Source organism: Hemitrygon akajei, chromosome 2, assembly GCF_048418815.1.
Source record: "Hemitrygon akajei chromosome 2, sHemAka1.3, whole genome shotgun sequence".
Classification (NCBI taxonomy): Eukaryota; Metazoa; Chordata; class Chondrichthyes; order Myliobatiformes; family Dasyatidae; genus Hemitrygon; species Hemitrygon akajei.
This window is the reverse complement of record NC_133125.1, coordinates 6,735,727-6,752,553: the sequence shown is the minus strand read 5'-3', so window position 1 is coordinate 6,752,553 and position 16,827 is coordinate 6,735,727. Positions and strand designations below refer to the sequence as shown.

The following is a 16,827-nucleotide window of genomic DNA, read 5'->3' as shown; positions in this document are numbered from 1 at the left end:
TGTCCTCCCTATGATACACATGGGTTTCCTCCAGGTACTCTGGTTTCCTTCCACAGTCCAAAGATGTACCAGTTACTAGGTCAATTGGTCATTGTAAATTGTCCTGTGATTAGGCCAGGGTTAAATCAGGAGGGTTGGTATATGGTGCGGCTTGTTGGGCTGGAAGGGACTGTTCTGCAGTGTATCTCCAAATATAAATAAAATAAAGAAATATTACCATTTCTAGAAGTAGTCAACGGCTGATGTTCAAAAGTAGTTGACCAGTTATAACCACATTATTTCTGATCATTGATTATTGATTGTGGTGATTCTGTTCTCTTGAAGGTTTTGAATGTGCACGTTCTAGACGATAATTTACCTGAGACTGCTGAGCACTTCAGAATTTCCCTGGTTTCCGCGATATCTGGAGATGGAAAAGTCGGCTCAACTCCAACCAGTGGGGCCAGTATTGACCAGGAGAAAGCAAGCACACAAGTCGTAATAAAAGCCAGTGATCATCCATATGGTAATTATGTTAAACTGTTCATGATACACTCAGTGGCCACTTTATTAGGTACACCTGTACTTCTCATTAATGCAAATATCTAATCAGCCAATCACATGACGGCAATTCAGTGCATAAAAGCATGCAGACATGGTCAAGAGGTGCTCAAACATCAGAATGGTGAAGAAAGTGATCTAAGTGACTTTGACCGTGGAATGATTGTTGGTGGTAGAAGGGTTGGTTTGAGTATCTCAGAAACTGCTGATCTCATAAGAGCATAAGACATAGAAGTAGAATTAGGTCAGTCAGCCCATTGAGTCTGTTCCATCGTTCCATCATGGCTGATTTTTATCCCTCCCAACCCCATTCTCTTGCCTTCTCCCCATCACCATTGATACCCCCACTAATCAAGAGAAAATCTGCAGTTGCTGGAAATCCAAGCAACACACAAAAATGCTGAAGGAGCTCAGCAGGCCATCTATGGATTAGAGTAAACAGTCGATGTTTCGAGCTGAGACCCTTCATCAGGACTGGAAAAAGAGATGAGAGGTTAGAGCAAGAAAGTCGGGGGAGGAAGTACAAGGTGGCAGGTGATAGGTCAAACCAGGAGAGGGGGAGGGGTGAAGTAAAGAGCTGGAAAGCTGATAGGTGAAAGAGATAAAGGGCTGAAGAAGAGGCAATCTGATAGGAGAGGGTAGAAGACCATGGAAGAATGGGAAGAGGGAGGAGCACCAGAGGGAGGTGATGGGCAGGTAAGGAGATGAGGTGAGAGAGGGAAACAGGAAGACCATAAGATCATATGAGATTGAAGCAGAGTTAGGCCATTCAGCCCACAGAGTCGCTCCACCATTTCACAATGGCTGATTCCGGATCCCATTCAATCCTATTCACCTGCCCTCTCACCATATCCCTTGTTGCCCCGACCAATCAGCAACCTATCAACTTCTGCCTTGAATATACCCATGGACTTGGCCTCCACCGCAGTCTGTGGCAGAGCATTCCACAGATTCACCACTCTTTGGCTAAAATAATTCCTCCTTTCCTCTGTTCTAAAAGGTCACCCCTCAATTTTGAGGCTGGATAGCCCCACCAGAGGAAACATCCTCTCCTTTCAACATTTCGTAGATTTCAATGAGATCCCCACGCATTCTTCTAAATTCCACTGAGTACAGGGCCAAGGTGATCAAACACGTCTCATGTGTTAACCCCTTCATTCCCAAAATTATCCTCATGAACCTCCTCTGGACTCTCTCCAATGACAGTACGTCCTTTCTGAGATATGGGACCCAAAACTGTTGACAATACTCCAAGTGCAGCCTGACTAGTGTCTTATAAAGCTTCAGCATTATATTCTTTTCTTGCTTTTGTATTCTATAGACTTGAAATAAATGCCAACATTGCATTTGCCTTCCTTACCACGCAACCTGTAAATTAATCTTCTGGGAGTCTTGCACGAGGACGCCCAAGTCCCTCAGCACCTCTGATGTTTGAACCTTCTCCCCATTTAGGCAATAGTCTGCACTATTGTTCCTTTTAACAAAATGCATTATTATATATTTTCCAACATTATATTCCATCTGCCACTTTTTTGCCCATTCTTCCAATAATTCCTGCTGCAATCACATTGCCTCCTCAGCACTACCTATCCCTCCACCTATCTTTGTATCATCCACAAACTTTGCCACAAAGCCATCAATTTCACTGTCTATATCACTTACAAACAATGTGAAAAGTAGCGGTCCCAATACTGACCCCTGAGGAACACCTCTAGTCACTGGCAACCAACCAATAAAAGCCCTCTTTATTCCCACTTGCTGCCTCCTGGCTGTCAGCCATTCCTCTATCCATGCCAGTATATTTCATGTAACACCATGGGATATTATCTTGTTAAGCAGCATCATGTGAGGTACCTTATCAAATGCCTTCTGAAAACCTAAGTAAATGACAACCACTGCCTCTCCTTTATCCACCATGCTTGTTAATTTCTCGAAGTATTTTAACAGATTAGTTAACCAAGATTTTCTTTCACAGAAACCTTGCTGACTCTGACTTATTTTATCATTAGTCTCCAAGTGTCCTGAAATCTTGTCCTCGTCCTCGAAGTGGAATGGTGAAGGGGGTGGGTTAAATATTGGAAGTTCTGGAAATCAGTGTTCTTGCCATCAGACTGGAGGCTGCCCAGATGGAATATTAGGTGTTGTTCCTCCATCCTGAGTGTGGCCTATTGTGACAGTAGAGGAGGCCATGGACTGATATATTGGAATGGGAATGGGAAGAAGAATTAAAATGGGTGACCACTGGGAGATCCTAATCTACACCGGGTCTCACCAATATACAGAAGGCCACATTGGGAGCACGGGATACAGTAGATGACCCCAACAGACTCACAGGTGAAGTGTCCCCTCACCTGGAAGGAGTGTTTAGGGCCCTGGATGGTAGTGTAGGGGCAGGTGAAGTACTTGTTCTGCTTGCAAGGGTAAGTGCCAGGAGGGATCAATGGGGAGGGACGAATGAACAAGATATTCACATAAGGAGCGATCCCCACAGAAAGTGGAAAGTGGGGGGGGGGGCTGGTTGAGGGAGGGGAGGGAAAGATGTGCTTGGTGGTGGGATCCCTTTGGAGATGGCAAAAGTTATGGAGAATTATGTGCTGAACGGGGAGGCTACTGAGGTGGTAGGTGAGGACAAGAGGATCCGTATCTCTGGTGGGGTGGCAGGATGATTGGGTGAGGGCAGACGTGCATGAAATGGAAGAGATGTGAGTGAAGGCAGTGTTCTTGTTGATGGTGGAGGAAAGAAAGGCCTTTGAAGAGCAACAACATCTTATTAGTTCTGGAATGAAAAGCCTCATCCTGAGAGTAGATCCGGTGAAGACAGAGGATTCTCCTTTACCCAGCCCTTTATCTCTTTCACCTATCAGCTTTTCAGCTCTTTATTCCACCCCTACCCCTCTCCTCATTTCACCTATCATCTACTACCTTGTACTTCTTCATCTCCTCCCCCTAACTTCTTGCTCTAACTTCTCATCCTTTTTTCCAGTTCTGTTGCAGCTCTTTTCCATAGATGTTGAGATCCTCCTACATTTTGTGTGTGTTGTTAATCAAGAACTTAGCAACTTTTGATTAAATATACCAAAAAACTTTGCCTCCACAGCCATCTGTGGCAATGAATTCCACAAATTCAACACTCTCTGTCCAAAGACATTCCTCTTCATCTCAGTCTAAATGGACATCCCTCTATTCTGAACCGGTGCCCCCTGGTCCTAGACTCAACTACTGTAGGAGACATCCTCTCCATATCCACTCTATCTCATCCTTTTAATACTCCATAGGTTTCATTGTGGTTCCCCCTCGTTCTTCTAAACTTCAGTGTGCCATCAAATGCTCCTTATACATTAAACCTTTCATTCCTGGAATAATTCTCATGAAACTCCTCTGGACCTTTTCTAATGCCAGTACATCTGAGATTTTCACACACAACGGTCTCTGGAGTTTACAGAGAAAAGTGCATAAGACAAAAAATGATGTTCAGTAAGTTGCAGTTCTGTGGGTGAAGCTGCCCAGTTAATAAGGGAGGACAGAGGAGAACGGCGACTGGTTCAAGTTGACAGGGAGTCGACAGTAACTCAAGTAACCACGCGTTACAACAGTGGTGTGCAGAAGAACATCTCCAAATGCACAACATGATGAACCTTGATGTGGACAGGCTGGAACAGCAAAAGGACGTACCTAATAAAGTGGGACTGAATGTATATGTCAAAATAGTTGCCGTAGAACAGCTTTGATTAAATTATGATACTGACTCTTTTGGGCAGTTCCTGCCCAAAATATGACTGCCCTATTTATGCTCATCCTATGCATTCAATCAGGCATTTGAGAGGCAATTGATAGCAGCTGGGGTACTCTCAGTTACCTGGCAATAGGGTTTGCAGCCACAGCCTATTTAGGTTATGAACATTTCTTGAAGGTTAAGTTTATGAATGTTATGAGTGATCTCACAGGAAAGCAGCATCCATCATCAAGGACCCCCACCAACCAGGCCACGCTCACTGCTGCCATCAGGAAGAAGTTACAGGAGCCTCAGGACTCATATGCACTGGTCCAGGAACAATTATTACCCCTTAACCAACAGGCTTTTGAACCAGAGATACAGCATGCAAAGGCCCTTCTGGCCCTTCAAACCATGCCACAGCAACCTACCAATTTAACCCTAGCCTATCACAGGACAATTTACAATAACTGCTATGTCTTTGGATTGTCAGAATCAGAATTAGGTTTAATATCACCGGATTATGTAGTGAAACTTGTTAACTTTGTGGCAGCAGTACAATGCTATACATAATAAATATAGAAAAAAACTGAATTACGATAAGTATATATATGTATATTAAATAGTTAAAATAAGTAGTGCAAAAACAGAAATAAAGTAGTGAGGTAGTGTTCACGAGTTCAATGTCCATTCAGAAATCGGATGGCAGAGGGGAAGAAGCTGTTACTGAATCACTGATTGTGTGCTTTCAGGCTCCTGTACCTCCATTCTGATGGTAACAATGAGAAGAGGGCATGTCCTGTGCGGTGGGGGCCCTTAATGGTCGATACTGCCTTCCTGAGGCACCACCTATGGATGCTAGTACTCATGATGGAGCTGACTAATTTTACAACTTTCTGCAACTTACTTCAATCCTGTGCAGTAGCTCCACACCGCCCCTCCCCCACCCAAATACCGACAGTGATGGAGCCAGTCAGAATGCTTTCCACAGTACATCTGTAGAATTTTTCAAGCATTTTAGCTGACAAACCAAATCTCCTCAAACTCCTAATGAAGTATAGCCACGGTCTTGCCTTCTTTATAGCTGCATTGATATGTTGGGACCTGGTTAGATCCTCAGAGATCTCGACACCCAGGAGCTTGAAATCGCTCACTTTCTCCTCTTTGATCCCTCTCTGAGGATTGGTATGTGCTCCTTTGTCTTATCCTTCCTGAAGTCCACAGTCAGCTCTTTGGTCTTACTAATGTTGAGTGCAAGGTTGTTGCTATGACAGCATTCAACAAGCTGGTATACCTTTCCCTTGTACGCCCTCTTGCTGCTATTTGAGATTCTGCCATTAATGGTTGTATCATCAGCAAATTTAGAGATGGCATTTGAGCTATGCTTAGCCACACATTCATGTGTGTAGAGAGAGTAGTGGTGTAATAATGTAGGCCTCCGTTAGTCTCGATAGACCATGGATTTACGCCTTGGGAAGTTTCCAGGGCGCAAACCTGGGCAAGTTTTTTTTATGGGAGACCGGCAGTTGCCCAAGCTGCAAGGTTGGGCAAGGTCTCCCCTCTCCACGCAACCGATGTTGTCCAAGGGAAGGGCATTAGGACCCATACAGTTTGGCACCGGTGTTGTCGCAGAGCAATGTGTGGTTAGGTGCCTTGCTCAAGGACACACGCGCAGCCTCAGCCAAGGTTCGAAGTAGTGACCTTCAGTTCACTAGACGAACATCTTAACACCATAGAGAGAGTAGAGCAGTGGGTTAAGCACACTTCATTGAGGTGCCAGAATGTTGACTGTCAGTGAGATGGAGATTTATTACCAATCCGCAAAGATTGTAGTCTTCTGGTTAGGGAATTGAGGATACAGTTGCAAAGGGAAGTATTGATGCCCAAGTTTTGTAGCTTCTGAGAGGAAACCAGAGCACTGAGAGGAAAGCCACGCATTCCATAGGAAGGATATATAAACATCAAATTCTTCATCTCACATTCTTCTTTGTCTTAGTTGTTTTCACCACTTGTCTTAAGCAAATCACCATTATCATAAACAACAGATTCTGCAGATGCTGGAAACCCAAAGCAACACAGACAAAATGCAGGAGGAACTCAGCAGGTCAGGCAGCATCTATGGAGAGGAATAAACATCTGATGTTTCAGGCCAAGGCTTTTATCAGGACTGGAGAGGAAGGGAAAAGATGTCAGAATAAGAAGGTGGGGGGGGCAAGAAAGGAGGACAAGCTCGAAGGTGATAGGTGAGACCAGGTGGGTGGGGGAGGCTGGGAGGTGATAAATGGAAATGGCAAAGAGCTGGAGACGAAGGAATTTTTTATGAGAGGAGAGTAGATCCTGGGAGAAGGGGATATCTCTAATATCAGTCAATTTGTTTCCCTTCCCAGAAAATGGTAACACATCTAACCTAAATTACTGGAACTAATAAACTGTAACCTACAATATGAATTGTATATTAGGTACCTCCTGTACCTAATAAAGTGGCCACTGAGTGTATGTTTCCACTGTAGTGTAGCTGTTAGCACAACACTATTGCAGCTCGTGGTCAGAATTCAAAGTTCAATCCTCCCTGTGGAATGTGTGGCTTTTTGCTGGGTACCCTGGTTTCCTCTGTCAGTCCAAAGACGTACTGGGTAGGTTAATTGGTCATTGAAAATTGTCCCATGATCTAGGTTGGGGTAAATTGGAGTTGTCGGGGTCGTGGTGCAGTGCAGCTCAAAGGGCCGGAATGACCTATTCTGTGCTGTATCTCTAAGTAAAATAAAAAAATTTATTTAAACATTAGAGTCAGAATCAGGTTTATTACTGCTGGCATATTGTATGTTATGAAATTTGTTTTGTGTTGGCAGTACAGTACAACATACAAAACAATTACTGTAAAATAAATAAGTAGTGCAAAAGAAGAATAATGAGGTAGTGTTGATGGGTTCATGGACCATTCTGAAATCCAATAGCAGAGGGAAAGAAGCTGTTCTTTAAATGCTGAGCATGGGTGTTTGGGTCTTCAGGCTCCTGTAGCTCCTTCGCGATGATAGTAACGAAAAGTGGGCATGTCCTGGATGGGAACGGTCCTTGGTGTTTAAATGTTATAACTAAGCCTTAACCTGCCCAAAGCTCACAGTTCTGTACCAGAAATGCCAACCATCCCTCTCCCTTCACTGATGCTTCCTGACCCTCTGAATTCCTCCAGTAGTGTCCTTTTGCTCCAGATTACTGCATCCACAGCCTGTAGCTTTCAGAAACATCATATGCACTGTCATCTTTTTCAGGTTTGCTGCAGTTTTCTACTGGACCACCACCTGATACAGATGTAATCATCTCTCCCGCACATTCCGTGCCAAGCATTACCGTGAAGGAGGAAATCGGTTCAATCAGACTGCTCGTAGTCCGTGCACAGGGGCTTCTGGGTAATGTTGTTGTGGGATATCAAACTGTTCCTCTAACAGCTGCCAGCCCATCTGATTACCAAGTAAGCAATAATATTTTTTGTTTGGAACATGAAACATAGAATAGTACGGACATTACAGGCCCTTCAGCCGAAAATATTGAGCCAACATTTTAACCTACTCTAAGATCAATCTAACTCTTTCCTCCCACATAGCTTTCCATTTTTCGTTCATCCATATGTCTATCTAAGTTTCTTTAAATGTCCCTAATGTATCTGCCTCTACCACCAGCACCGATAACATGTTCCACACAGTCAACACTCTATTTAAAAAAAAAACTTACCTTTGACATTCTCCCCATACTATCCTCCAATTACCTTAAAATTAGGCCTCCATCCTGGGAAAACGTCTCCGGCTGCTCACTCGATCTATGTCTCTTATTATCTTGTACACCTTTATCAAGTCATCTCCCATCCTCCTTCACTCCAAAGAGAAAAACCCTAGCTTGCTGAACCTATCCTCATAAGACATGTCTCTAACCTAAGCAGAGTCCTGGTAAATCTCCTCTGCACCCTCTCTATCTAAGCAGAGTCCTGGTAAATCTCCTCTGCACCCTCTCTAATCTAAGCAGAGTCCTGGTAAATCTCCTCTGCACCCTCTCTAACCTAAGCAGAGTCCTGGTAAATCTCCTCTGCACCCTCTCTAATCTAAGCAGAGTCCTGGTAAATCTCCTCTGCACTCTCTCTAACCTAAGCAGAGTCCTGGTAAATCTCCTCTGCACCCTCTCTAATCTAAGCAGAGTCCTGGTAAATCTCATCTGCACCCTCTCTAATCTAAGCAGAGTCCTGGTAAATCTCCTCTGCACTCTCTCTAACCTAAGCAAAGTCCTGGTAAATCTCCTCTGCACCCTCTCTGATCCAGGCAGCACCCTGGTAAATCTCCTCTGCACTCTCTCTAACCTAAGCAGAGTCCTGGTAAATCTCCTCTGCACTCTCTCTAACCTAAGCAGAGTCCTGGTAAATCTCCTCTGCACTCTCTCTAATCTAAGCAGAGTCCTGGTAAATCTCCTCTGCACCCTCTCTAACCTAAGCAGAGTCCTGGTGAATCTCCTCTGCACCCTCTCTAATCTAAGCAGAGTCCTGGTAAATCTCCTCTGCACCCTCTCTAATCTAAGCAGCGTCCTGGTAAATCTCCTCTGCACCCTCTCTAATCTAAGCAGAGTCCTGGTAAATCTCCACTGCACCCTCTCTAATCTAAGCAGAGTCCTGGTAAATCTCCTCTGCACCCTCTCTAATCTAAGCAGAGTCCTGGTAAATCTCCTCTGCACCCTCTCTAATCTAAGCAGAGTCCTGGTAAATCTCCTCTGCACCCTCTCTAATCTAAGCAGAGTCCTGGTAAATCTCCTCTGCACCCTCTCTAATCTAAGCAGCGTCCTGGTAAATCTCCTCTGCACTCTCTCTAACCTAAGCAGAGTCCTGGTAAATCTCCTCTGCACCCTCTCTATCTAAGCAGAGTCCTGGTAAATCTCCTCTGCACCCTCTCTAATCTAAGCAGAGTCCTGGTAAATCTCCTCTGCACCCTCTCTAATCTAAGCAGAGTCCTGGTAAATCTCCTCTGCACCCTCTCTAATCTAAGCAGCGTCCTGGTAAATCTCCTCTGCACTCTCTCTAACCTAAGCAGAGTCCTGGTAAATCTCCTCTGCACCCTCTCTATCTAAGCAGAGTCCTGGTAAATCTCCTCTGCACCCTCTCTAATCTAAGCAGAGTCCTGGTAAATCTCCTCTGCACCCTCTCTAATCTAAGCAGAGTCCTGGTAAATCTCCTCTGCACCCTCTCTAATCTAAGCAGAGTCCTGGTAAATCTCCTCTGCACCCTCTCTGCAGCTTCCACAGTCTTTCTATAAAGAGGTGACCAGAACTGAACACAATATTCCAAGTGTGCTGTAAAGGTGGGATCCTTCTTATCTAGTTTTACTTAGCTGGACAAATCATATTACTAACAAATTTCCCAGAGCCATACACATTGTGCTGTAGCTGCAAAGCTCCTGAGCATTGACAATGATCCATCCCATCTGTCCAACAATCTCTCTGACCCCTTACCATCAGGAAGGAGGCACCATAACATTAGGATAAAAACTGTTAGGACAGGGTAACAGTTTCTTCCCCCAGGCTGTAAGATGACTGAACGCCCTGTCACCACCCAGGTCTCATCACGCATGACGTAGCAGTAGTATTATATTGCTTACTTTTTACTTGTGTTGTAAATGCACCTTATTATTTATGGTAATATTACTTTATGTGTTGTGTGTGAGTTATATGTACTGTGTTGTGCACCTTGGTCCCGAAGAACGTTGTTCTGATTGGGTGGTATACATATGTACTGTTGAATGACAAACAGAACTTCAAAGGTTAACTTTGTTGAAGCATGCATGTACAGTACAACTCTGATATTTGTCTACTCCAGATAGCCACTAAATACAGAGAGAACACGGATGTTAATGAAAGACATCAACCCCACCCCCGCATGAGAAAGAAAGGAAACAAAAGTAGCAGACCCCAAAATCCCCCTCCCCCACAGCAAAAAACAGCGACAATGACAATCACTAACCCCTCACTCGTAAAAAAGAACAGTGATAGGATCACCAAACCCCAGCTCACCCTCTTTTACACAAAAATTAACAGATCACCCACCCTCCAATCGACCGCAAGATAGAGAACACCGAAACACTGCAGGAAACCAATATAAAGTACTGTCCAATAATCACATGAATCTCAGAATATTGGAAACACTTCTGCTTGTGTATGAGGAGAACAGCTGCATGAGCTCAGTCCTTCTGTAAAGAGTGACCGTCGAGCCGGGTCCTAATGCCACCGACCTGGGGCCAGACGCGCCAATCTGAACTTGAACCTGAACATTGTATGCATGCTACCTCGTCAATGTCATTGAAGTGTGGCTCTTACCTTGCATTTTACATGATCTTCAATGGAAGAGGAAACTCTATCCATTGTGGCAAACGGCTCATGGCAAGGAATGTGCAAGTGTTGCGATTGTGTGATGGTAATGAGCTTCACTAATTTTCTTAATTGTCTTTTTTTGTCAAAGTATTAAGTCATTTCTAGTCTACAGTTTCCTGGAGATCTGAGCCTGGTGACATCTCAGCCAAGTGGCCTTTCTCCATGTTGGCTTTTTATAAGCATCTTTTTGCTACGAATATTTGGCTGAGTGACAGGTGCCAGCAGCCCAGCCATCACCAACTGACATCAGAACCTATATACATAGAGCTGATTCTTGGACCGTCAGGCAAGAATGGATTCACTCATCAGACAATAAAATGAAAAAAAAAGTCCCATTTGATTACCAGCAGTATTTGTCCTAAGTACTACCGGTATTAGCATCTTTTTTTTAAGGCAAATCCATGCTTTCAAGTGGATAATAGATATTCATTGATCCCAAAGAAAATTACAATGTCACAGTAGCATTACAAATGCACAGATATGCTAACATACAGATATTAGATGAAAAGTAAGAAAGAATAAAAAATGAGTTACCTCAAACAGTCTGGGTCAACACTTCCCTGGCTATAGGTTGACTCATTATACAGCCTAATTGCCGAGGGTAAGAATGACCTCAGATAGCGATCTTTGGAGCAGCACAGTTGTCTTGGTCTATTATTAAAAGGGTTCCTCTGTTCAGCCAAGGTGGCATGCAGAGAGTGAGAAATGTTGTCCAGAATTGCCAGGATTTTCCGTAGGGTCCTTTGTTCTACCACAGCCTCCAGTGTGTCCAGTTTGACTCCTATAAGAGAGCCAGCTTTACTAATCAGTTTATTGAGCCAGTTGGCATCACCCGTGTTGATGCTATTACCCTAGCACACCACTGCATAGAAGATTGTACTGGCGACAACAGACTGGTAGAACGTGTAAAAGAGAAGATGAAATGAGCCGTGGCCAGGCCAAACATTAGCGCCCCAATTCACATTGCCTTAGCTGTTGTCCATATTGAACTATTTGTGCAGCTTAGTGAATGGACATGGGCATTTTCTAATTTGTATGTCTCAAGTTTCTCCTTAAAAACTGAACCTCGTTTCACTGTTTTCAGATGAAACTGGGCATTTTTAAAAATCACAGTTTACCATCACTTTATGATAGCATTTGTTGCCTTCTATGTATAATCCCGGTATTTTTTTTAAAGTTCCTATACAGCAAATGATCTGAATCTCAATCAGTTTTATTATTGTCACTGATTAATATGAAGTGAAATTTGTTTTAATGCAGCTGTGCAGTGCAAAGACATAACAAATGATCATGGTGGATAGAACATAGAGATCTATAGAACAGTTCAGGCCCTTCAGCTCACAATGTTATGTCAACCTTGTAATTTACTCTAAGATCAATCTATCTTCCTCTCTACATAGTCCTCCAATTTTCTAACATTCATGTACTTACCTAAGAGTTTCTTAAGTGCCCCTAATGTACTTGTCTCAGCCACCACCCCTGGCAGGCTAATTCCACACATCTGCTATTCTCTATATAAGATACTTATCTCTGACATTCCTCCCACCTATACTTCTCTCCAATCACCTTAAAATTATACCCCCTAGTTTTAGCTAGTTCCACCCTGGGAAAAAGTCTCTGGCTGTCTACTTGATCCATACTTCGTTTTATCTTGTTTATCTCTATCAAGTGTCTTCTCCTTCTTCACCCCAAAGAGAAAACCCCTAGCTCAGTCAGCTTACTGTTCCTTTATTAGACATGCCCTCTAGACCAGGCAGTGTCATAGTAAATATCCCTTGCACCCTCTCTAAAGCTTCCGTATCCTTCCCAAAATGAGGTGACCAGAACTGAACACAACATTCCAAGTGCAGTCTAACCAGGGTTTTTATAGATCTGTAACACTACCTTGCCGGCTCTTGAACTCATTCGCCCGACTAATGAATGCCAATGTACCATATGCCATTTTAACAATCCGATCAACATATTTCTAACTAAATATAACATGCCAGTATATCAGTGCCTCCCAAATCAACAAGAATATGGAAACATTGCCCCCCCCCCCAACAAACAGGAGCCCCTCCAAATCACCTACCATTCTGACTTGGAAATATACTCAGTTGCCACTTTATTAGGTACACCTGTACATCTGCCTGTTAATGCAAATATCTGATCAGCCAATCATGTGGCAGCAACTCAATACATAAAAGCATGTTGACATGGTCAAGAGGTTCAGTTGTTGTTCAGGCCAAACATCAGAATGAGGAAAAAATGTGATCTCAGTGACCTTGACCGTGGAATGATTGCTGGTGCCAGATGCGGTGATTTGAGTATCTCAGAACAGCTGATCTCCTGGGATTTTCACAATCAACAGTCTAGAGTTTGCAGAGAATGGTGCAGAAAAACGAAAGTCTTCCAGCGAGTGGTAGTTCTGTGGGTGAAAAATGCCTTATTAATGAGGGAGGACAGAAGAGAATGGCTAGACTGGTTCAAGCTGACGGAGGCAACAAAACTCAAATAAACACAGAAGAGATTCAGCAGATGCTGCAAAACGAGCAACACACACACACACACACACACACACACACACACACACACACACACACACACACACACACACACACACACACACACACACAATCAATGCTGGAGGAATTCAGAGGGTTAGACAGAGTCTATGGAGATGAATAAACAGATGGTATTTCAGGCTGTTCAAGGAGCAGTGTCCCAGAAAGGCAGCATCTATTATTAAGGACCTCCAGCACCCAAGGCATGCCCTTTTCTCACTGTCAGCATCAGGTGGGAGGTACAGAAGCCTGAAGACACATGAAGCTTCATGAGACATGCCGGTGATAATCAACAGGATTCTGATTCTGATTTTGATTCCGAGATCCTTGTTCAGGACTGGAAAGGAAGGGAGAAGACGCCAGAATAAAAAGGTGGGAGTAGGGGAAAGAGGACAAGCTTGATAGGTAAAGCCAGGAGGCTGGAAAAGGTCAAGGGCTGGAGAAGAAGGAATCTGATAGGGGAGGAGAGTGGATCATAGGAGAATGGGAAGGAGGAGGGGCACCAAGGGGAGGTGATAGGTCGGGGAAAAGAGGTTAGGAGCCAGAGTGGGGAATAGAAGAAGAGGGAAGGGGGAGCGGAAAATGAAAAAATAAATACTGGAAGGAGAAATGTTCATATGATTATGATGTTGTTGTACATTTCTAACCTGCTAATACATTTAAATTGTTTTCTAGGATACATCAGGCACTCTACAGTTCAAACCTGGAGAGCAGTATAAATACATCACTGTAAATATCACAGACGATTCTGTTCCAGAACTGCCCAGCAGCTTCAAAGTGGTACTATTGAACTCAGAGAAAAGTGAGGACCAATATGACATTTTCAGCAATGTAACAAAGAGCATTTAACTACTTCCTTGATCTTAAAAAAATTAACATTTCTTTTTCAATAGCAAATGAGAGATTAAGGCAAATTACATGTTTGAGATTTCTGCGATAGTTTGCTAGGATAAAGGCTCATGAATTTCCTCTTAGTGAGTTCAGCGGTTCAATTTGATATCAGAGAATGTATTCAGTATAAAACCCGAAATTCTCACTCTTCACTGACATTCACGAAACAAGAAACCCCAAAGAATGAATGATGGAAACTTCAGAACCCTCCTCCTATCACATAACCTTCAGTAAAAGCATCAACCCCCACCCCACCCACCATGCAAGTGATAGCAAAAGCCCCCCAAAGAGACCTTGATCCAGAGTGTATCAAAAACTACAGTACATAGTCCAGCACTCTGGTATCGCAGACAGACTCGGTCCCCCCATCGAGGGAGAGAGAGGTTGCTCTTGCAACAATGTGAGCAGACCAGCAACGCACTGTTTCCATGTTACAGTCTTTGTTGTACCTCATTATGCTGAAGTTAGATGTAACAAGTGGCAGTTTGTCATTTCATTTTGTCCAGTCTACATAAGTTTGAGTGGATTTCTGCTATCTGAAATCAAATGCAGGTGCTTGCATGTGGCACATTTGTTCTCTCTAAGTTGTGTTACATCCATCCCTTTGGGGCAAGCAACTTTCCAGCCCAATATTTACCCACCCGAGCTGTAAATCTATCCAAGCTAATGGCGGAAAAAAGTTGCTGCCGACTCTTTATCATTCAAAAAAGTTTCTGCCTGATACTTCAGCAAAATAATTTATTTGATTTCTCAGTCTCATTGGCTTACCTGTGTTTTTTTTTGTGTCTGTGAATTTGCTGTGTTTCTTTCTGAAGTGGCTGAACCATTTGGCACCAGCAGTAGTGGAGATGGTGAAGTGGAGTTTGTCCTTCCAGATTTCCATGTGCATGGTAAGAACCTTCTGTCTTTCATGTATTCACTTGGTCTCCTTTCATTTGCAGTTTACACTTTGCTCCTGACACCAGTGAGGTGCTTGGACCTGATGTCCTCTCTTGTCTTTTGAATAGGGATCTGATTACAGTATCTAGTCATGAGTTTACTTTGGTTTTACAAGTCTCTGCTATTAAATTTCATAAAACATAAGATATTAGAGCCACAATACAGGCCATTCAGCTCACGATATTGTGCTGATCTTTTAACATACATCAGTCTAACTCTTCCCTCATACAGAGCCTCCATTTTTTTATCATCTTTATTCAGAGAGACAGGCCCCTCTGGTGCTTTGAACTGTGCCGCCCAGCAACCCCCGATTTAACTGAGCCTAGCACTCGACTATTTACAATGACTAATTAACCTACTAACCAGCATGTCTTTTGATTGTGAGGAAGTCAGAGTAGCTGGGGAAAACCCAGGCATTCCACGGGGAACGCTTAAATCTGATGCCCTGAGCAGTAATAGCAGTGTTCTGACTACTACACTACCATGGCACTAATCTAAGGGTTTCTTAAATGTCACTTCTGTATCTGCCTCTTCCAACACCCCTGGCAGGGCATTGCAGGCCCCCACCACTCTTTATGTAAAAACAAACTCCCTTCTGACATTCCCCTCTGCTTTATAACATCTAAAAATTTTCTGTTTAAAACTTGTTGCTCAGTTGTCAAATACTGACCATCAATTGCCTGATGTCCTGTCACCTGTCTCAAAGAGTGATAGTTCTTAGAAAATCCTCTGTAGGTATCTAAAATACTCTCAGTGGCCACTTTGTTTCATACCTCCTGTACCTAATAACGTGGCCGCCTCTGTGTGTTCATGGGCTTCTGCTACTCCAGGCCATCTAGTTCAAGGTTCGACATGTTGTACACTCATAGATGCTCCTCTGAGCAGTTCTGGGCCTCTTATCTAAGAAAAGGTATGCTGGCATTGGAGAAAGTTCACAAGAAGTCCACAAAAATGATTCTGGGTTTTTTCAATAACGGCAAATAATTTAATTTATATAAATTCTTTATATCATTATCAACTCTTATACCTAAATACTTTATACCATTTATCGGCCATCTAAATTGAGTTATTAATCGACATTGACTATAATCTCTTTTAGTAAGGGGTAGAATTTCACTTTTATCCCAATTTATTTTGTACCCTAATATTTTCCCATATTCTTCCAATCTAGAAAATAATTTACGCAACAAATGCAATGGGTTAGTTAGATAAATCAGAACATCATCAGCAAATAAGTTAATTTTATATTCCTCCTGATTAACTCTGAAACCCATAATATCTGAGTCAGTTCTAATTAATTCAGCTAATGGTTCTATTGCCAACACAAATAAAGCAGGTGATAATGGACAACCTTGTCTAGTTGACCTTGTTAACTGAAATGATGTTGAAATTTGGCCATTTGTCACCACTTTAGCTTTGGGGTTAGTATTTAAGGTTTTAATCCATTTTATAAAAGAAACTCCTAATCCATATTTTTCCAATACCGTAAATAAAAAATCCCTTTCCAATCTATCAAATGCTTTTTCTGCATCCAAAGCAACTGCCACACTCACTTCTTCCCTCTTTTGTAATATATATTACACCACAAAAAATAAATAGATTAAACTCAAATTTATCTGATCAATGTTTTCGATGTAATCAAGAAATTGGTACTTTTTTACACTCTACTTGGTCTTGTTTTAAAATTCAACCTTTTTGGACAAATTTAAGAGTTTTACTGGAACAAATTATTGGAATACAACTTCCACATAATCCAACATTATTTTTACTAGGCGATATTGAAGGGATAAAATCGAAATCCAA

General features: G+C 42.8%; 1 protein-coding gene across 1 annotated transcript in view; it reads left to right on the top strand.

Annotated features, from left to right (window-relative positions):
* The window catches only part of adgrv1 (adhesion G protein-coupled receptor V1), a 528,099-nt gene that overhangs the window by 141,642 nt on the left and 369,630 nt on the right, over window positions 1-16,827 (top strand). The window contains exons 23-26 of the mRNA XM_073066702.1: window positions 325-505; window positions 7,522-7,721; window positions 13,870-13,996; window positions 14,901-14,975. Coding sequence (XP_072922803.1) covers window positions 325-505; window positions 7,522-7,721; window positions 13,870-13,996; window positions 14,901-14,975 — 583 coding nt within the window. The remainder of the gene's footprint in view (window positions 1-324; window positions 506-7,521; window positions 7,722-13,869; window positions 13,997-14,900; window positions 14,976-16,827) is intronic.